Below are 22,769 nucleotides of genomic sequence, written 5' to 3'. Positions count from 1 at the left end.
TGATTAACGTGGACCCCAACTTAAACCAGTTGAAAAACTTATTGGGGTGTTACCATTTAGTGGTCAATTGTACGGAATATGTACTTTACTGTGCAATCTACTAATAAAAGTTTCAATCAATCAATCAATCAATCACTCTCTATTATTAAGAGGAGCAAAACATAATGTTATATTTATTTCTACACTGTAGCAAGCTACGAGCACAACCACAAAGATAAATGTTGCCTTTTTGATTAGATTGCAATGTGCAGGTTTAACTAAGTTTGTGAACTTCATAACAAAATAGAATAGAATCCATTTATTGTCGTTGTTGGGTAATAAAATCAGGCAACATCCATCAGTGCAGTACAAAATAAAACAAAGCAAAAAAATCACGAAAAATATTATTCTAAACCAGGGGTCTCAGACGCGAGACGTTATTTTGCGGCCCCCACCTTAATATGAAAGTTTAATGTTAGTTCGGCCCGCAAGTTTTGTATGAATGGCGCTTGACAGCGTTGCGCCCGGAGCTGAAGGAATCTACCAATCACGGTGTGGTATGTGGCTCTCAAGGGCCCAACATTGACGTCACTTGCGTGATGCAGGCAGAGAAACCTCCCCCCAACCCCCTCCCATTTGTTCCAGACAGAGATGATTTTTGTTATTTGGGTCCAAAATGGCTCCATCAATGTTCTGGGTTACCTACCCCCTGCGTTAGTGGAAAAGCGGCAAATGAGTGCGATGAGGTGGCGACTTGTCCAGGGTGTAGACCACCTTCCGCCTAATTGTAGCTGAGATAGGCACCAGCGACCCCAAAGGGAATAAGTGGTAGAAAATGGAGGGATGAGTGAAAGCGACAGAGACGTTGCCATGGAGACAGAGGTGGGTAGTAACGCACTACATTTAATCCGTTACATCTACTTGAGTAACTTTTGGGATACCTTGTACTTCTAAGAGTAGTTTTAATGCAACATACTTTTATTTGAGTGTATTTATAGAGAAAAACCCTCCTTTTACTCCGCTCCATTTATCTACATTCAGCTCACTACTCGCTACCGATTTTTATCGATCTGTTAATGCACGCTTTGTTTGTTTTGTTTTGTCGGACAGACCTTCAAAGTAGGATCCATCACATGCCTGCGTTTCACCAATCAAATGCAGTCACTGGTGACGTTTGACTCCGTTTCACCAATCAAACAGAGCCAACCAATCAAACATGATTGACTGCACTTTTTTTTTTTATAAACCTTTATTTATAAATTTCAACATTTACAAACAAGTTGAAAATAATAATAAAAGTAAGTACAAAAACAGTGGAATGCACTCCCAACAGGTGTAAAAGTAAGTGCATCTCTATCCTCCTTCAAAACCGCTCTAAAACCACACCTCCAGGCAACTTCAACACTTTACTAATACCCTCCTCCATTCACATCCCATCTCCCCGGATTATGAACAACTCAAATGTACTTCTAAAGTATATACTTGTTCTTATGCTATGTGAACTCACTATGTTCTCTGCTGGCTGTACATATCCTACTAAGTCACACCTACACTGTTTCAATGTCCATTTCTCTGTTGATGCAATTGTTGATGACTGAAGTACTGATATCAACCAAAGCTCCTCATCCCACCCCCGGATTGTAAATAATGTAAATAACTCAATGTATATACTATGATGATGAACTTGTGTGATGACTGTATTATGTTGATAGTATATATTTGTACCATGAATTGATTAACGTGGACCCCGACTTAAACAAGTTGAAAAACTTATTGGGGTGTTACCATTTAGTGGTCAAATGTACGGAATATGTACTGTACTGTGCAATCTACTAATAAAAGTATCAATCAATCAATCAAGTACAAAAAATATATATATATATATAAAATAAACAAAGTGCAAAGCCATAAGCTCCCTCAATCTCAGTAAATAACTTAAATTTGGAACACAACATCATCGTTTTCATAGCTTTTTGGTTGTTAGGGGTAGAGTGTTTTAATGTAGATTTCTAAATCTTTTTTTAAAGGTACAAAAAACAGGTCGGGTATTGAGAAACTTACATTTATGAATATAAAACTTAGCCAATAGTATAATGAGGTTGCAAAGATAAAATTCATTTTCAAATTTTATTCCAATACAGTGTAAAACCAAATAAATATTATTTTATATATCCATCCATCCATCCATCCATCATCTTCCGCTTATCCGAGGTCGGGTCGCGGGGGCAGCAGCCTAAGCAGGGAAGCCCAGACTTCCCTATCTCCAGCCACTTCGTCTAGCTCTTCCCGGGGGATCCCGAGGCGTTCCCAGGCCAGCCGGGAGACATAGTCTTTCCAACGTGTCCTGGGTCCGTGGCCTCCTACCAGCTGGACGTGCCCTAAACACATCCCTAGGGAGGCGTTCGGGTGGCATCCTGACCAGATGCCCGAACCACCTCATCTGGCTCCTCTCGATGTGGAGGAGCAGCGGCTTTACGTTGAGCTCCTCCCGGATGGCAGAGCTTCTCACCCTATCTCTAAGGGAGAGCCCCGCCACCCGGCGGAGGAAACTCATTTGGGCCGCTTGTACCCGTGATCTTATCCTTTCAGTCATGACCCAAAGCTCATGACCATAGGTGAGGATGGGAACGTAGATCGACCGGTAAATTGAGAGCTTTGCCTTCCGGCTCAGCTCCTTCTTCACCACAACGGACCGATACAACGTCCGCATTACTGAAGACGCCGCACCGATCCGCCTGTCGATCTCACGATCCACTCTTCCCCCACTCGTGAACAAGACTCCTAGGTACTTGAACTCCTCCACTTGGGGCAGGGTCTCCTCCCCAACCCGGAGATGGCACTCCACCCTTTTCCGGGCGAGAACCATGGACTCGGACTTGGAGGTGCTATTTTATATATATTATTGTTTAAGTTGCTTAAGAGATATTCCTGGCTCTGAATTTGTTCTTTGCTATTTTTATGTTTTTGTGCATTACTAGTTGCCGTCATTATTAAACAAACAGGTTACTCATCAGTTACTCAGTACTTGAGTAGTTTTTTCACAACATACATTTTACTTTTACTCAAGTAAATATTTGGGTGAGTACTCCTTACTTTTACTTGAATAATACATCTCTAAAGTAACATTACGCTTACTTGAGTACAATTTCTGGCTACTCTACCCACCTCTGCATGGAGACGAGGCTTTTCTAACGTGGCTGGCTGCAGTCACACTGCGACAACTGTCAATCAATCATTCAATGTTTATTTATATAGCCCCAAATCACAAATGTCTCAAAGGACTGCACAAATCATTACGACTACAACATCCTCGGAAGAACCCACAAAAGGGCAAGGAAAACTCACACCCAGTGGGCAGGGAGAATTCACATCCAGTGGGACGCCAGTGACAATGCTGACTATGAGAAACCTTGGAGAGGACCTCAGATGTGGGCAACCCCCCCCTCTAGGGGACCGAAAGCAATGGATGTGGAGCGGGTCTAACATGATACTGTGAAAGTTCAATCCATAGTGGCTCCAACACAGCCGCGAGAGTTCAGTTCAAGCGGATCCAAGACAGCAGCGAGAGTCCCGTCCACAGGAAACCATTTCAAGCGGATCAGCAGCGTAGAGATGTCCCCAACCGATACAGGCGAGTGGTCCATCCTGTGTCCCGGCGAGCGGTCCATCCTGGGTCTCGACTCTGGACAGCCAGTACTTCATCCATGGTCATCGGACCGGACCCCCTCCACAAGGGAGGGGGGGACATAGGAGAAAGAAAAGAAGCGGCAGATCAACTGGTCTAAAAAGGAGGTCTATTTAAAGGCTAGAGTATACAGATGAGTTTTAAGGTGAGACTTAAATGCTTCTACTCAGGTAGCATCTCAAACTGTTACCGGGAGGGCATTCCAGAGTACTGGAGCCCGAACGGAAAACGCTCTATAGCCCGCAGACTTTCTTTGGGCTCTAGGAATCACTAATACTGTTAATACTGTCCGTCAGTAATAACAATCCCCGATAACCTGGACCAATTAAAACCGTTATTTATTTATTTTTATTAATTTGCATTGCCTCACATTTCTTAACTCTCATTTTGTTCATTTATATATATATTTTATTTGGTGTTGAAAATAAAAATAAAGACATTTAAAGAGATTTTTTTTAAGAAATATTTTATCGCGGCCCAGCCTCACCCAGACTCTGCATCCAGTGGCCCCCAGGTAAATTGAGTTTGAGACCCCTGTTCTAAACATATCCTTTGTTGCTCCCAACCAGGAATGTCTGACCAAGAGGACATAAGCAGCAACTCATATGTGTCTCCTTCCACACATCAGAGTCAGGTAGTAATAATCTGCAAGACTTTCCTATCCTCTCTGGACCCAACAGCATTTTTACAGTGACCATGCTCTCAGGCGGAAACCCAAATGAGGCTGGAATGTGGTGTTTGTTTAAAGTGGGCTTAAATATAAACACCATGCCTGTCAAGTCCTCCATCCTGTCCCACCTCACTGTTGTTGTCCTTTCCTGGCTGCATGACACTCCAGCAAATTTATGGTCCCCCGGAGGAAATATGAATGCGACGCCTTTGTTTTTGCTCCCATTTGTCGTGAGTTGAACTAAAAGATCAAAAACTTTCTTCTCTCAATTCTTCACAAATCTGTCTAAATCTGTGTTAGTAAGCATTTTTTTCATTGCCAAAATAATCCACCCCACCTCACAGGTGTGGCATATCAAGGTGCCGATGATTGTTGCACAGGTGAGCCTTAGGCTGGCCACAATCAAAGGCCACTCTGAAATGTGCAGTTTGGCTTCTTTGGGGATCTGGTGGGCGGGGCGCAGGAAAGCAGTCAGTATCTGGTGAGACCACCATTTGCCTCATGCAGTGCAACACATCTCCTTCATACAGAGTTGATCAGGTTGTTGATTGTGGCCTGAGGAATGTCGGTCCACTCCTCTTCAATGGCTGTGTCAAGTTGCTGGATTTTGGCAGGAAGTGGAAGACGCTGTCCCAAACAGCGTCCCAAACATGCTCAATGGGTGACATGCTGGCCATGCAAGAACTGGGGTGTTTTCAGCTTCCAGGAATTGTGTACAGATCCTTGCAACATGGGGCCGTGCATTGTCATGCTGCCACATGAGGGGATGGTTTTGGGTGCATGGCACAGCAATTGGCCTCAGGATCTCGTCACGGTATCTCTGTGCATTCAAAATGCCATTGTGACAGACTTAAGCCGTTGAGCGGGTTCAATGGACCACCCGGGAAGGACATTCTCGATCAGCAGGTTTGACTCGTTTATTTTGCAATAAAGGATGTCTTTTTCGCCGTCGTCGCTCCCACTGCTCGCTCCTCCGTCTCCAGCCGCCCCCGTCGTCTGCGTCTTGCTCTTTCTCGCTTTCACTCCTCATCCACTGCTGCAGGCTCTCCGACTCCTTCTGCCTTGATCTCTCCTCCTTCTCCCCTTCTATACACTGAGAGGAGGAATGATTGTTTCCAGGTGCGCGACCCACGCACCTGATCTCGTCTGCGGCGTCGCTCCCGGCACGTCCCGCCTCACCGCTAGCTCGAATACTCCGCCTCCACTCCGCCATCTTGGGCCGGGCTCCAGCATGCCCTGCCGCTTTGTCGGACCGTCGGCTCCGCCTCTCCACAGCCATCAATAAAATGCACTCGTGTTCGGTTGTCAGTTAAAACCAGGATTCATCCGATAAGAGAACACTTCTCCAACATGCCCGACGCCATTGAATGTGAGCATTTACCCACTCAAGTCAGTTAAGACAACAAACTGCAGTCAGGTCGAGACCCCGATGAGGACGACGAGCATGCAGATGAGCTTTCCTGATACCATTTCTCAGTTTGTGCAGAAATTCTTTTGAGGCCGGTTGGATGATGTCAGAATAATTGTATACTTGTATTATCACACAACTTGTTTTCCCAAGAGTTCAGTTTTCTCTGCGAGAAGCCAAAAGTTGTCTTTGATGTTATCAAACAAAAGGCCTACCACTTGTAAAACTCCACTGTGTGCGATGGGATGGGACGTGGAGGTGTCTGTTGCTTTTATCTTTTGGACAGACAAAGTAAGGACCCGAAATCTACAAGCAAAGAAGGGGCAAACCTGAGACCGCTCCAAGCACATTTTTGTTTGAACTGTTTATGACCCAATCTAGCAGCTTTTATGGCCCCTCCCCTTGGGAGCAGCTGCATAATGCAATGTAATCAGAAAATACCCAAATAAAGGAGGAGCGCGTTGAGACTGCTTTCAGAGCGTGGTGGGAGGCTGTGCAGCCCGAGACGTTTCGCCTCATGAGCTAAATTGAATCCTGTCTGTTTGATTCCTTTGCTTCTTGTCTTGTTTAATAAATAGTTTGGTGTTTGAACCTGACGGATGTACTGCCAAATTCTCTGAAACGGCTTATCGTAGAGAAATGAACATTCAATATACGGGCAACAGCTCTGGTGGACATTCCTGCAGTCAGCATGCCAACTGCACGCTCCCTCAAAACTTGTGGCATTGTGCTGTGTGATAAAACTGCACATTTCTGAGTGGCCTTTTATTGTGGGCTGCCTAAGGCACACCTGTGTAATAATCATGCTGTCTGATCAGCATATTGATATGCCACACCTGTGAGGTGGGATGGATTATCTTGACAAAGAAGAAATGCTCACTAACGTAGATTTAGACGGATTATGGACCAATATTTGAGAGGAATGGCCTTTTGTGTCTATAGTAAACGTCTTTGAGTTCAACTCGTGAAGAATGAAAGCAAAAACAAAAGTGTGGCGTTTATATTTTTGTTCAGTGTATTTGGACCACCACAGGGGTCTTATGTAAGAAATCTTTTACTTTGTCTCCACTCTATTTGGAGGATAAATAGGTCTATAAACTAGAAATAACCGAATAGCAACACCAGGCTTCTGTGGCCACTGCTGATGAATAAGTGATGCCACGTTCAGATTGTGCAGAGGTGTCGGTGCCTACTGAAGCATACACGATGCCTTTCAAATGTCAGCCCTGCAACAAAACACGTCTGTTCAAATCTATATCTACATCCTATTATATATACATACAAACCCCGTTTCCATATGAGTTGGGAAATTGTGTTAGATGTAAATATAAACAGAATACAATGATTTGCAAATCCTTTTCAAGCCATATTCAGTTGAATATGCTACAAAGACAACATATTTGATGTTCAAACTCATAAACATTTTTTTTGCAAATAATCATTAACTTTAGAATTTGATACCAGCAACATGTGACAAAGAAGTTGGGAAAGGTGGCAATAAATACTGATAAAGTTGAGGAATGCTCATCAAACACTTATTTGGAACATCCCACAGGTGTGCAGGCTAATTGGGAACAGGTGGGTGCCATGATTGGCTATAAAAACAGCTTCCCAAAAAATGCTCAGTCTTTCACAAGAAAGGATGGGGCGAGGTACACCCCTTTGTCCACAACTGCGTGAGCAAATAGTCAAACAGTTTAAGAACAACCTTTCTCAAAGTGCAATTGCAAGAAATTTAGGGATTTCAACATCTACGCTCCATAATATCATCAAAAGGTTCAGAGAATCTGGAGAAATCACTCCACGTAAGCGGCATGGCCGGAAACCAACACTGAATGGCCGTGACCTTCGATACCTCAGACGGTACTGTATAAAAAACCAACATCAATCTCTAAAGGATATCACCACATGGGCTCAGGAACACTTAAGAAAACCACTGTCACTAAATAAAGTTTGTTTCTACATCTGTAAGTGCAAGTTAAAGCTTTACTATGCAAAGCAAAAGCCATTTATCAACAACATCCGGAAATGTTGTGGTCTGACGAGTCCACATTTCAAATTGTTTTTTGGAAATATTCGACATCGTGTCATCTGGACCAAAGGTGAAGCGAACCATCCAGACTGTTATCGACGCAAAGTTCAAAAGCCAGCATCTGTGATGGTATGGGGGTGCATTTGTGCCCAAGGCATGGGTAACTTACACATCTGTGAAGGCACCATTAATGCTGAAAGGTACATACAGGTTTTGGAACAACATATGCTGCCATCTAAGCGCCGTCTTTTTCATGGACGCCCCTACTTATTTCAGCAAGACAATGCCAAGCTACATTTAGGACGTGTTACAACAGCGTGGCTTCGAAAAAAAAAAAGAGTGCTGGTACTTTCCTGGCCCGCCTGCAGTTCAGACCTGTCTCACAACAAAAATGTGTGGTGCATTATGAAGCGTAAAATACAACAGCGGAGACCCCGGACTGTTGAACATCTGAAGCTCTACATAAAACAAAAATGGAAATGAATTCCACTTTTAAAGCTTCAACAATTAGTTTCCTCAGTTCCCAAACGTTTATTGAGTGTTGTTAAAAGAAAAGGTGATGTAACACAGTGGTGAACATGCCCTTTCCCAACTACTTTGGCACGTGTTGCAGCCATGAAATTCTAAGTTAATTATTTGCAAAAAAAATAAAGTTTGAGCTTGAACATCAAATATGTTGTCTTTGTAGCATATTCAACTGAATATGGCTTGAAAAGGATTTGCAAATCATTGTATTCTGTTTATATTTACATCTAACACAATTTCCCAACTCATACGGAAACAGGGTTTGTAGAAGCTCATACTGTGGGAAGACAAATTGTCATATGTGATGTATTTGTTTTGTTAAATGTAATCTTCTTTTGCAGAAGTCATTGATTGACTGTCCAGCCAGAGCCAACAATCCCTGGATCTCCCAGGTAGTAAAAACTACTCTTTGTGGTCAACTAGTGTATGAAACATTTTTGTTCCAGGCTGACAGTTTGTTGACTTTTTCTGATTTTTTTTTAACTCCACTGTCCAGGTACCCTCTGAAAAGATCTTGCAGGCAGGCAAGATTCTCCGCAACGCCATCCTCTCGACATCCCCCCATATGATCCGAGATAGAAAGTACCATCTGAAGACTTACAGGTTAATGCAACATAATATTTAAAAAGAAAGTGGACTATTTTGCGGAAGGCTAATATGTTTTTTTGAGGGCTTTATATCGGGAATAAATGATTCCCCTTTGCCTGCTTTGTTAGTCGCCTACTGTTTGTCAGGCTGTGGCCACGGCAGGAAGGTAAATGAATCCCAGGATGCAGAGACAAGGCAAGAACTAACTCTATTCGCCTGAGCTACTCAAGGTTTGCGTGTACTAAAGCACGTGCAAACTTGATAGCACACGCAAAGCTGATCTACTAAACTTGTGCTCAGAGGATTGCGTCTCTTAACGGAGCAGAATGAGGAGCACAATCTGCACAGTAGAGATGCGCGGATAGGCAATTATATCATCCGCAACCTCGTCACCAAAGTCGTCATCCACCCGCCGTCCACCCGAACCAACATTTTATCAGAAACGCATCCGCCCGCCCACTGAAAAACATCAGAGGTTGGCCATCTTTACTACTCACAGAGCTGTCTAAACCCGTTTCACAGAGTAATGAAGACGATTGGAGCCGCTAAAGTGCTCGCGATTATCCAATTGGCGTTCATCCTGATGACAAGGATATGGGCGTGCTCTGAAGCCATTGCCTTTGACACCTTCAACAACAGGTACACACCGATTGTTAGTCTGGCAACATGTGTGCAGCTTTCGCCATCACACGTACAAGATTGAAAGGCATACTGGGTGACACAGAGTACACTGATGGTTGTGATATAAACAACTTTAACACTTACTAATAGGCGCCACGCTGTGAAGCCACACCAAACAAGATTGACAAACACATTTCGGGAGAACATCCTCACAGTAACACAACATAAACGCAAGACAACAAATACCCAGAATCCTTTGTATCCGTGAGACTTCCTGAATATATTTTACACCGCCGCACCCTCAACCCCGCCCACCTTACCGACGCACGGGGTGGGGTGGGGGAGTGGCGGGGTTTGCTGCTAGCGGGGTGTATAAAATAGTCAGGGTATGTCATGGATACAAAGGATTCTGGGTATTTGTTGTGTTACTGGGAGGATGTCCTCCCGAAATGTGTTTTGTCAATCTTGTTCGGTGTGGCTTCACAGCGTGGGGCATATTACTAAGAGTGTTAAAATTGTTTATATCACAACCATTAGTGTACTCTGTGTCGCCCAGTATGCCTTGCAGTCGTGTGCGTGTTTCCGCGGAAGCCACACACAACATGTTGTTGGACTGACAAGCAGATCGTACATGTTGTAGAGCAGTGGTCCCCAACCTTTTTGTATCCGCGGACCGGTCAACGCTTAATAATTTGTCCCGCGGCCCAGGGAGGGGAAATCTTTTTTTTTTTTTTTTTCTTCATGAAAAAGGGACGTTTTTGTCATGAAAAAGGGAGGCTTTTGTGGTTGGTGCACTAATTGTAAGTGTATATTGTGTTTTTTATGGTTATTTCATATTTAAAAAATTTTTTTTTATTTTTTTTATATAAATGAATAAAAAATTATCCGGCGATCCAGCGAAACGCTGGATCGTTTCGCAGCCGAGTGTGAGAATCAGCACCTCCAAGTCCGAGTCCATGGTTCTCGCCCGGAAAAGGGTGGAGTGCCATCTCCGGGTTGGGGAGGAGACCCTGCCCCAAGTGGAGGAGTTCAAGTACCTAGGAGTCTTGTTCACGAGTGAGGGAAGAGTGGATCGTGAGATCGACAGGCGGATCGGTGCGGCGTCTTCAGTAATGCGGACGTTGTACCGGTCCGTTGTGGTGAAGAAGGAGCTGAGCCGGAAGGCAAAGCTCTCAATTTACCGGTCGATCTACGTTCCCATCCTCACCTATGGTCATGAGCTTTGGGTCATGACCGAAAGGATAAGATCACGGGTACAAGCGGCCGAAATGAGTTTGGGTCTCTCCCTTAGAGATAGGGTGAGAAGCTCTTCCATCCGGGAGGAACTCAAAGTAAAGCCGCTGCTCCTTCACATCGAGAGGAGCCAGATGAGGTGGTTCGGGCATCTGGTCAGGATGCCACCCGAACGCCTCCCTAGGGAGGTGTTTAGGGCACGTCCAACCGGTAGGAGGCCACGGGGAAGACCCAGGACACGTTGGGAAGACTATGTCTCCCGGCTGGCCTGGGAACGCCTCGGGATCCCCCGGGAAGAGCTAGACGAAGTGGCTGGGGAGAGGGAAGTCTGGGTTTCCCTGCTTAGGCTGTTGCCCCCGCGACCCAACCTCGGATAAGCGGAAGATGATGGATGGATGGATGGAATAAAAAATTATTCTGTGGCCCGGTACCAATCGGGCCACAGCCCGGTGGTTGGGGACCACTGCTGTAGAGGGCGACAAAGTCAATGACTTCATAGCACGCCCTAATACTTATCATCTGGGTGACTGCCGGTAGTCATTCTAGGGAATATTAGCGTCTCCTATTGTCTTCTTCGCTTTGTGACACGGGTCTTAAATGACACTTTGAATGGCAAAGGATACCGATCCCAGAACCATGTATATCAAATATTTCCGGATGATTCAACCGCCACCCGCCCGAATCTAATTAAAATCTATTTTTTCGTCATTTCACCCACCCGACCCGTGGACTCCGCGGATGAGAATGTAAACCGCGCATCTCTACTGCACAGTCTGTCTTCATGACTATGTGGAAAATATCCCGATCATCCACAATACTGGGAGGAGAAGATGCAAATGTAATCATTCAGCACGCACAATGTGACTTATCAAGGTGGATCACTGTTCTGTGGTCGCTATTTTGTATATTCGTTTCAAAGTATGTGCAAACTAACACATTACACACAAAAAATAGGTGCTCCTGCTGCAAGGACTTTGTTTATGTTGACAAATATGTTGACGTACATGTCAACATATTTGGACTGCCAGAAATAAAAAATACCGTATTTCCTTGAATTGCCGCCGGGTATATAGTATGCGCCTGCCTTGAATTTATCCGGGTCAAACTCGCTTCGCAAAATAATTAGCGCAGGCTTAGTATTACCGCCGGGTCAAACTCGTGACGTCACGAGTGACACCTCCCCTGTCATCGTTTTCAAAATGGTGGAGGCTGATTTCAATCATTTTAATTCGCATAGAGGGAAGAAGATTAAGAGCTATTCAGTAGGATTTAAGGTCCAAGCCAGGGGTCGGGAACCTTTTTAACTGAGAGAGCCATGAAAGCCAAATATTTCAAAATGTATTTCCGTGAGAGTCATTACATATTTGTTAACACTGAATAAAACTAAATGCATGCATTTTTAAGTAAGACCAACATTTTTAGAGTATAATAAGTCTCTTATTCTTTTTAATTTGATTGATTGATTGATTGATACTTTTATTAGTAGATTGCACAGTACAGTACATATTCCGTACAATTGACCACTAAATGGTAACACCCCAATAAGTTTTTCAACTTGTTTAAGTCGGGGTCCACGTTAATCAATTCATGGTAAAATAACATTGTTATTCTGAAGCTAACCAATAATAAATCGAATGTCATGTCTGTTGATCATGTTTTTGTTTGGCCATGTGCTGTTTGTCCTTTGGACTCTTTAAGTTCCTGTTTTTTTCCACTCCCTTGTCTGGTTTCTTTGGTTACTCATTTTGTCCACCTGTCTCTGGTGGACAAAATGCCCGCTCACCTGCTTCCCGAGCACTAATCAGATGCAGTATTTAAGCTCGTCTTTGCCAGTCAGTCGCCCTGGCGTCAATGTTATCTTTTTTTGCTGTGTGCTGACTTGTTTCATGCCTTGCCATAGTTTCGTGCTTCATGCCGTGCCAAGTAAGTTTTGTTTGATTTATGTTCATAGTCTGTTTATGCGTTAGCTTTCTTCCTTAGCCCAAGTTATGCCTCCGCTGTGAGCGATTTTTGTTTGTACCTTTTTTTAGTTTAAATTAAGTCATGTTTTTACCTAAATGCCATGTCCCGAGTAGTCCGTCTGCCTTCCTGGGAGAACGACCCCGCAGCAAGCTGCGACCCCCCCATCATGACATAAAATACTTCTTACCATTAATGCGACTTCTTGAACAGGTGCGGTAGAAAACGGATGGATGGATTTAAATGCATGAGAATGTTTTATATTTTGAACATTATTTTTAGCACTGTGAATTCCAGCGGAATTATTCATAATTATCGTGTTAAGCAAGGTCAGCTAAGATTTATCTGAGAGCCAGATGCAGTCATCAAAAGAGCCACATCTGGCTCTAGAGCCATAGGTTCCCTACCCCTGGTCTAAGCTATTAAATACTGTAATGCTAAAAAGAACAGTAAGCAGCTAAGTTTTATTAATATACCTCTGGAGCCGACGGTCCGACAGACAGGCAGGGCACGCTGGAGCCCGGCCCAAGATGGCAGAGAGGAGACGGCAAGCGAGCGGAGAGTAGGAGCGAAAGAGCTACCTGGACTGAGGTTTTATTGAAAAATAAACAAAGTCAAACTGCTCAAGCTATGTCCTTCCTTGGTGGTCCTGTGAACCCACAAGACGACGGCTTGAGACCGTCACAATACCGTAGCTGCGTCTGTCAAATGAGTCATTAAATTACTCCCGCCTCCTGGTGGTAGAGGGCGCTAGTGATCCTTCTTGCGACTACTCTGCTGCAGAAGAAGTGAAATGAGTGACGTAATGTGCTGGAGGAGGTAATAAAGGAAGATCTCCATCGAGACAGAGAGACTTTTATAACTGAAGAAAGATAAGGAAGACTTCTATTACCGATGCTTTTGATCAGAAGGAGCTGGCATGGACTATATAAGTAAAGATAAGACCATAATGACGTTTTTTTTTATTACGTGTGCTTTTCATGATGGTATCCTTACATCACACTCAAATTGTTACTGCATGCCTTTGGTAAGTGCCGGAGTGAGAAGAGGTTTTAAAATAATTAGCTCATGCTTACTTTTACCGCATGCCTTTGTTAAGCGCAGGAGTGAGAAGAGTTTTTAAATTAATTAGCGCCCCGCCGGCAATTCAAGGAAATACGGTATTAGACATATCGTCCCTTCAGCAATATCATTTTATGATTGTATCGCATCAAACGGAGTGAAGGGATACATTAAATGAAATTGATGTGTTTTGTGTCGTCTGGCGTTTTATTTTTAATGCCATTAGTTATTTTCATTAAGAAAATATAATGTATGTTCTGTGTGAAAAGATGTCTTTCAATATGCATTTTCTTGTGTTTGGATTATTCCAGATGCATGACAGTTGCACTAGAAATAGTTTCTGTTGCCTATACGTTGCTATTCTATATTGCTGAAAAGGTGGTACCGATTATAGCAGACCTGGGCAAAATGCGGCCCATTAAGATTTTCAATTTTTTTTAGACCTCAAAAGTGCATTTGCCATTATGATGTGCAGTGATGTTTTTAAATGATCTTACGTCTTGAACTATAGAAAGTATTTCGATGGTCGAAATCTGCACTTTTGAGGGTTCTAAGAGTTATTAGGGTCATCGAGGTCACAGCAGCTTAGAGCAGAAACAAAGCAGAGTGGGCGGGGCTTGTTTACAGCGCAGCCAGCCACAAACACACGTGTCAGCAACAGATGCGGAAGCACATTTTTAAAACAAATTTCTGCATAAAAGAGAAAATATATCACATTGAAGGTGTTTATTACACTTTGCATTCATATTTTGCTGTTTGTTACATTTGTGTTGTGTTTTGCTTGATTGTAAAAGAGACACAACTATGGAGGAGCTGCTCTGAGAAGTAAAATATGTTGTTAATATTCAGTGTTTTATTGTTCGTAGTAATATTGTAAATCCCACTTTAATGCACATATTGTGTGTCCCATTCAGTAAAAAAAAAAACGGTAAAATTCCATTTGGTAAACGCCGGAGTGAGAAGAGATTTTAAATGAATTAGCGCCCCGGCGGCAATTCAAGGAAATACGCCGGAATTTTGCAACCATAGTCACTATTTATAACACACAGACCAGGGAAAGAGGTCTCTTCTTGTCTTACATAAGGATTATGGATGATGAGCAATATTTCTAAAAAGGTGCAATTTCCCTTTAAATGCTTAAACTTATGATTTATTTCTAATGTGCAAAATACATACGGTGGAGATTAAGTTGCCCACAAACAAATGAACACAACCTCCATGGCGGAGTTAATGATTACTGAACATAATGGTTAATTAGGCACACAATTAATGACGTCATGGCCGAGTGCAGGACTTGACATCTCCTTGTTTACCAGGCAGTGTTGCGTGGGAATCGAGCTGGTGGACTGGTTGTTGCAGCCCAGCTCAGGTGTGCACTCCCGCCTTCAAGCTGTGGGGATGTGGCAGGTGCTGCTGGAGGAAGGCGTTCTCAGCCACGGTGAGACTTTGCATTTTCACCTGAGAATGACGATCATGATTTTGAAGCGCTTTGGGATGTAACCCAGTGGACCAGGAGATGAGCTTCCAAGACAAGTACTTTTTCTATCGCTTCCTGGACGATGAAGAGGACCAGCCTTCCGTGCCCAGCGAGGATGAGAGCCAGGAGGAGCTCCAGGACACCCTGCTGCTCCTCATGCAGATGGGACCTGACGCCTACATGAGGATGATCCTGAGGAAGCCGTAAGCCAAGTCACTTGATTTTCTTGTATTCCCGTATCTTACTCTCATACGCATCATCTCTTTGCAGCCCGGCGGAGAGAACGGAAGATGATTTGGAGATCATTTATGAGGAATTGCTTCACATTAAGGCCTTAGCTCACCTTTCCACCACGGTAAGTCCTCTCCAACGCAATCTCATTGTGCAATGAAAGGCCTAAATACTAATACTTCATGTTATCATTGAGCAGGGTTGGTTTTAGATGTCAGGTTCAAACACTGATGATATTAAACAGACAAGAAGCAAGGAATTAAACAGAGACAGGACTCAATTTAGCTCAATGAGGAGAAACATCTGGGCTGTACTCTTTGTACATCCTACTACTACGACGAGAGATGGATTGAGAAGCAAGAGAGGGGTTTTACATGGTGGCTCAACTACGTCCTGACCCCAGATGATTTTAAAGTCAACACTGAAACGACCAAAGGTGGCTTCTGTCAACACTTTCAGCAATATATCTATCCCTTTATGTCAGGGGCCGGGAACCGTTTTGGCTGAGAGAGCCATGAAAGCCACATATTTAAAAATGTATTTCCGTGAGAGCCATATCATATTTTTTAACACCGAATACAACTAGATGCGTGCCTTAAAGAAGTAGCAGTAGAAAATGGATGGATGAATTTTTAAGTAACACCAACATTTTTAGAGTATAATGAGTCTCTTATTCCTCTTAATAACATTTGTATTCCGAAGCTAACCATCCATCCATCCATTTCTACTGTTTGTCCCGTACCCGGTGGGAACCTGCACAGTCACGGGGAGAATATGCAAACTCTTGAGCCCGGGATTGAACTCAGGACCTTTTCTATTGTGAGGCACACGCTCAAATCCCCCTTACACTGTGCTGTCCATAGTAGTGTGTGTGTGTGAAATATTATTGAAATATTATTGATGGAGAGCAGGGGTTGTTGTGAATTCAGTTTTTGAGATGCTCTGCAATTATAATTAATTGGGGGCAGTATAGCTCGGTTGGTAGAGCGGCCGTGCCAGCAACTTGAGGGTTGCAGGTTCGATTCCCGCTTCCGCCGTCCTAGTCACTGCCGTTGTGTCCTTGGGCAAGACACTTTACCCACCTGCTCCCAGTGCCACCAACACTGGTTTAAATGTAACTTAGATATTGGGTTTCACTATGTAAAGTGCTTTGAGTCACTTGAGAAAAGCGCTATATAAATATAATTCAATTCACTTCACTACTTAGTGACCTAGTGGTTAGAGTGTCCGCCCTGAGATCAGTAGGTTGGGAGTTCAAACCCCGGCCGAGTCATACCAAAGACTATAAAAAAGGGACCCATTGCCTCCCTGCTTGGCACTCAGCATCAAGGGCTGGAATTGGGGGTTAAATCACCATAAATGATTCCCGGGGGCGGCACTGCTGCTGCTCACTGCTCCCCTCACTTCCCAGGGGGTGATCAAGAAATAGGTCAAATGCATAGTACAATTTTCGCCACACCTAGTGTGTGTTTGACAATCCTTGGTACTTTAAAGGCCTACTGAGATGAGATGTTCTTATTCAAACAGGGATAGCAGGTCCATTCTATGTGTCATACTTGATAATTTTGCGATATTGCCATATTTTTGCTGAAAGGATTTAGTAGAGAACATCGACGATAAAGTTCGCAACGTTTGGTCGCTAATAAAAAAGCCTTGCCTGTACCGGAAGTAGCAGACGATGTGCTCGTGACGTCACAGGTTGTGGAGCTCCTCACATCTGAACATTGTTTATAATAATGGCCACCAGCAGCAAGAGCGATTCGGACCGAGAAAGCGACGATTTCCGCATTAATTTGAGCGAGGATGAAAGATTCGTGGATGAAGAAAATTAGAGTGAAGCACTAGGAAAAAAAAAGGCGACGGCAGTGGGAGCAATTCAGATGTTATTAGACACATTTACAAGGGTAATTCTGGAAAATCCGTTATCTGCTTGCCGTGTTACTAGTGTTTTAGTGTGATTATAAAATCATACCTGAAAGTCGGAGGGCTGCGGTGACCGCCAGTGTCTCTGAGGGAAGCTATGGAGGAGCCAAGAAAGTCATAGCTGCCTTTTTGACAGCTGCTGCAGGAGGACGCAAACTACGCTCAAGTCTCCGGTAAGAGCTGACTTAATATCACAATTTTCTCATCTAAAAACTTGCTGGTTGACATGTGGTCGGGAAACATGTTCGCTTGACCGCTCTGTTCCATATTAAAGCTTCACAACAAACAAAGAAACACCATCTGTGTTTGTGTTGCTAAAGGCAGCTGCATTCCACCGCTTTCCACCAACAGCTTTCTTCTTTGACGTCTCCATTATTAATTGAACAAATTGCAAAAGATTCAGCAACACAGATGTCCAAAATACTGTGTAATTATGCGATTAAAACAGACTACTTTTAGCCGTGTGTGGCGCTGGGAGAACATGTCCGCTCCAACCAATAACGTCACAAGCACGCGTCAACATAAGCGTCGTCATTCTGCGGCGTTTTCAACAGGATACCTCGTGGGAAATTTAAAATTGCAATTTAGTAAACTAAACCGGCCATATTGGCATGTGTTGCAATGTTAATATTTCATCATTGATATATAAATAATCAGACTGCGTGGTCGCTAGTAGTGGCTTTCAGTAGGACTTTAACTTTAACTTGTACAGTCTTCCACTCTTCTGGCGAAATAATTCCACGCCACCTCTTGTATTTGGACTTTCCCTGATTACATAGCCACAGCTATTTTTAAAGGTAGTGTGGTCATAAACAGCTATTGCCTTCGGTCAAAAAAACAGTTCAACAAAAAAGATCCCTGTAGCTTGGGCAGGACCTACTTTCTCTCTGCTTTGTAGATCTCGGGTCAAGATAAGATCTTCCTGTGGATCACAATAAATCAAAGAAACCGAACACTGTGGAGTTTTACAAGCCTTTTGCTTGGTAGGATCAAAGACAGCATGCTCATTGGGAACAGAAAGTTTTGTGATAACTGACATACAATTATTCCGACATTAGATGTGGGCCACATGGGCAATTGCATTCTCTACGGGGCGCTGCATGTGTGAAAGGGGTCCCGCTAGAACCGCCCCTGCCATTGACAATGGTGTTAATGATCAGAGGCAGGTATGTCACAACATCAGGTAGACCTACGCATTCCAGTGTTTCCTAAAGGTCTGCAATCTATTCGTGGCCGTGGATTGCAGGGGATAGATGACATTTAAATTTGCATAATTGACCATAAGAAGGTCCGTCTGGCTAAATGTTTTTTCTGTGTGGAGCTTTCATGTTGTTCTTAAACTCTTGGACGATTTGCTCAGGCATTTGTTGACAAAGTGGTGACCCTCACCCTGTCCTTGTTTGTGAACAAGCTGCTTTTATCAATCCATCAATCATTGTTTACTTATATAGCCCTAAATGACAAGTGTCTCAAAGGGCTGCACAAGCCAAAACAACATCCACGGATCAGCGCCCACATAAGGGCAAGGAAAAACTCTCAACACAGTGGGACGTCGATGAGAATGACTATGAGAAACCTTGGAGAGGACCCTCCCCCTCTCTAGGGGAGACCGGTGCAATGGGCGTCGAGTGGGTCTAACATAATAGTGAGAGTCCAGTCTATAGTGGATCTAACATAATAGTGAGAGTCCAGTCCATAGTGGATCTAACATAATAGTGTGAGAGTCCAGTCCATAGTGGATCTAACATAATAGTGAGAGTCCAGTCCATCGTGGATCCAACATAATAGTGAGAGTCCAGTCCATAGTGGATCTAACATAATAGTGTGAGAGTCCAGTCCATAGTGGATCTAACATAATAGTGAGAGTTCAGTCCATAGTGGATCTAACATAATAGTGAGAGTCCAGTCCATAGTGGATCTAACATAATAGTGTGAGAGTCCAGTCCATAGTGGATCTAACATAATAGTGAAAGTCCAGTCCATCGTGGATCTAACATAATAGTGTGAGAGTCCAGTCCATAGTGGATCGAACATAATAGTGTGAGAGTCCAGTCCATAGAGGATCGAACATAATAGTGTGAGAGTCCAGTCTATAGTGGATCGAACATAATAGTGTGAGAGTCCAGTTCATAGTGGATCTAACATAATAGTGTGAGAGTCCAGTCCATAGTGGATCGAACATAATAGTGTGAGAGTCCAGTTCATAGTGGATCTAACATAATAGTGTGAGAGTCCAGTCCATAGTGGATCGAACATAATAGTGTGAGAGTCCAGTCCATAGTGGATCGAACATAATAGTGCGAGAGTCCAGTCCATAGAGGATCTAACATAATAGTGTGAGAGTCCAGTCCACAGTGGATCTAACATAATAGTGTGAGAGTCCAGTCCATAGTGGATCAAACATAATAGTGTGAGAGTCCAGTCCACAGTGGATCTAACATAATAGTGTGAGAGTCCAGTTCATAGTGGATCGAACATAATAGTGTGAGAGTCCAGTCCATAGTGGATCGAACATAATAGTGTGAGAGTCCAGTCCATAGAGGATCTAACATAATAGTGTGAGAGTCCAGTCCACAGTGGATCTAACATAATAGTGTGAGAGTCCAGTCCATAGTGGATCTAACATAATAGTGTGAGAGTCCAGTCCACAGTGGATCTAACATAATAGTGTGAGAGTCCAGTCCATAGTGGATCTAACATAATAGTGTGAGAGTCCAGTCCATAGTGGATCTAACATAATAGTGAGAGTCCAGTCCATAGTGGATCTAACATAATAGTGAGAGTCCAGTCCATAGTGGATCTAACATAATAGTGTGAGAGGCCAGTCCATAGTGGATCTAACATAATAGTGTGAGAGTCCAGTCCATAGTGGATCTAACATAATAGTGTGAGAGTCCAGTCCATAGTGGATCTAACATAACAGTGTGAGAGTCCAGTCCATAGTGGATCTAACATAATAGTGAGAGTCCAGTCCATAGTGGATCGAACATAATAGTGTGAGAGTCCAGTCCATAGTGGATCGAACATAATAGTGTGAGAGTCCAGTCCATAGAGGATCTAACATAATAGTGTGAGAGTCCAGTCCACAGTGGATCTAACATAATGGTGTGAGAGTCCAGTCCATAGTGGATCTAACATAATAGTGTGAGAGTCCAGTCCATAGTGGATCTAACATAATAGTGTGAGAGTCCAGTCCATAGTGGATCTAACATAATAGTGTGAGAGTCCAGTCCATAGTGGATCTAACATAATAGTGAGAGTCCAGTCCATAGTGGATCTAACATAACAGTGTGAGTCCAGTCCATAGTGGATCTAAGATAATAGTGTGAGAGTCCAGTCCATAGTGGATCTAACATAATAGTGAGAGTCCAGTCCATAGTGGATCTAACATAATAGTGAGAGTCCAGTCCATAATGGATCTAACATAATAGTGAGAGTCCAGTCCATAGTGGATCTAACATAATAGTGTGAGAGTCCAGTCCATAGTGGATCTAACATAATAGTGTGAGAGTCCAGTCCATAGTGGATCTAACATAATAGTGTGAGAGTCCAGTCCATAGTTGATCTAACATAATAGTGTGAGAGTCCAGTCCATAGTGGATCTAACATGATAGTGTGAGAGTCCAGTCCATAGTGGCTCCAACATAATAGTGAGAGTCATAGTTATACCCAATCATGGCACTCACCTGTTCCCAATTAGACTTAGACAAACTTTAATGATCCACGAGGGAAATTGTTCCACACAGTAGCTCAGTTACAATGATGGAAAGTGTAAGGATGGAAAGGACAATGGAGGTAGAAATAGACTAAATATAGCGATGTAAAATATAACATATGTACGTAATATTTACATAATATATGTACAGTATATTATATATACAGATATATAATATATTATGTCTATATCATATATACAATACATGGCAATTACCATGTAATCGGTCCCCTAGGGGGGAGGTTGCCCACATTTGGGTCCTCTCCAAGGTTTCTCATAGTCACCATTGTCACTGACACCGACGTCCCACTGGGTGTGAGTTTTTCTTTGCCCTTATGTGGGCTCTACCGAGGATGTCGTTGTAGTTTGTGCAGCCCTTTGAGACACTTGATTTAGGGCTATATCAATAAACATTGATTGATTGATTGATGTACAATATTACAGTATATGTGACAGGTGTCAGGTAATAGACAGATATCATGTATTGCTGTATGGCGAGTTATTATACAGCCGGCATGAAGGAGTTCCTGAATCAAACACTGTGGGAACGAAGCTGAAGGAGCCTGTTGGAGTATGAACTATTAGCCTGTTCACCTGTGGGATGTTCCATATAAGTGTTTGATGAGCATTCCTCAACTTTCTCACTCTTTTTTTGCTACTTGTGCCAGCTTTTTTGAAACACGTTGCAAGCAACAAAATCCAAATGAGCTAATATTTGCAAAGAATACTGAAGTGTGTCAGTGTGAACATGAAATATCTTGGCTTTGCAGTCTATTGAATTGAATATAAGTTGAAAAGGGTTTGCAAATCATTGTGTTCTCGTTTTATTTACCATTTGCACAATATGACAACTTGACTGGTTTTGAGGTTTGTACAAAAAAAGAGGTCCCTGCTCGGTGAGGAGTGTGGTACAAAAGTTTCCACGAAAAAAAAGATGGTAGATTTGTTGCAAATAGCTTTTTAAAATTTGGAGGGTTCTCAATGCTAGCAAAATTTAGGGGATGCTACCAAAAAATAAATGCATGGGAAACACTGTACTGTATTCTAGTGAACTCCATATAAAAATTGCATTAAGAAATGCATGGCGTTATTGTTTTATTTACCTAAAAACACGAAACCATAAATGATTACCGTATTTCCTTGAAATGCCGCCAGGTGGGCTAATTATCTTAAAACCTCTTCTCACTCCGGTGCTTACCAAAGGCATGCGGTAAATTTAGGCCTGCACTTATAAATTTGAGTGTGATGTAAGGATACCATCATGAAAAGCACATTTCATAAAAAAATACGTTATTATGGTCTTACCTTTACTTATAAATGAAGTCCATGCGCAGCTCCTTCTGATCAAAAGCATCGATAACTTGTTTATAGAAGTCTTCCTTATATTTCCTCAGTTTTAAAAGTCTCTCTGTCTCGATGGAGATCTTCCTTTATTACCTCCTGCTTCGATTGAAAGTCCAGTTTAGAAAACGGTTTTATTTTAGATATGTAATCCTCCATGTTAAAAGTGCAAGCGAGAGGAAAAAATAAACCATCGCTGCTTGTTGTCACTTCTTCTGCAGCCGAGTAGTCGCAAGAAGGATCACTAGCGCCCTCTACCACCAGGAGGCGGGAGTCATTTAATGACTCATATTTGACACACGCAGCTACGGTATATTAAT

The 22,769-nt window shown here is 43.0% G+C and overlaps 1 protein-coding gene across 1 annotated transcript in view; it reads left to right on the top strand.

Annotated features, from left to right (window-relative positions):
* The window catches only part of rapgef4a (Rap guanine nucleotide exchange factor 4a), a 121,665-nt gene that overhangs the window by 67,895 nt on the left and 31,001 nt on the right, over positions 1-22,769 (top strand). The window contains exons 6-11 of the mRNA XM_061880025.1: positions 4,234-4,298; positions 8,641-8,691; positions 8,796-8,902; positions 15,079-15,200; positions 15,268-15,442; positions 15,510-15,594. Coding sequence (XP_061736009.1) covers positions 4,234-4,298; positions 8,641-8,691; positions 8,796-8,902; positions 15,079-15,200; positions 15,268-15,442; positions 15,510-15,594 — 605 coding nt within the window. The remainder of the gene's footprint in view (positions 1-4,233; positions 4,299-8,640; positions 8,692-8,795; positions 8,903-15,078; positions 15,201-15,267; positions 15,443-15,509; positions 15,595-22,769) is intronic.

Source organism: Nerophis ophidion, linkage group LG19 (genome assembly GCF_033978795.1).
Source record: "Nerophis ophidion isolate RoL-2023_Sa linkage group LG19, RoL_Noph_v1.0, whole genome shotgun sequence".
In the NCBI taxonomy this organism is placed as follows: domain Eukaryota; kingdom Metazoa; phylum Chordata; class Actinopteri; order Syngnathiformes; family Syngnathidae; genus Nerophis; species Nerophis ophidion.
Note: the sequence above shows the minus strand (reverse complement) of the source record. Positions and strands in the feature narration are given on the sequence as shown.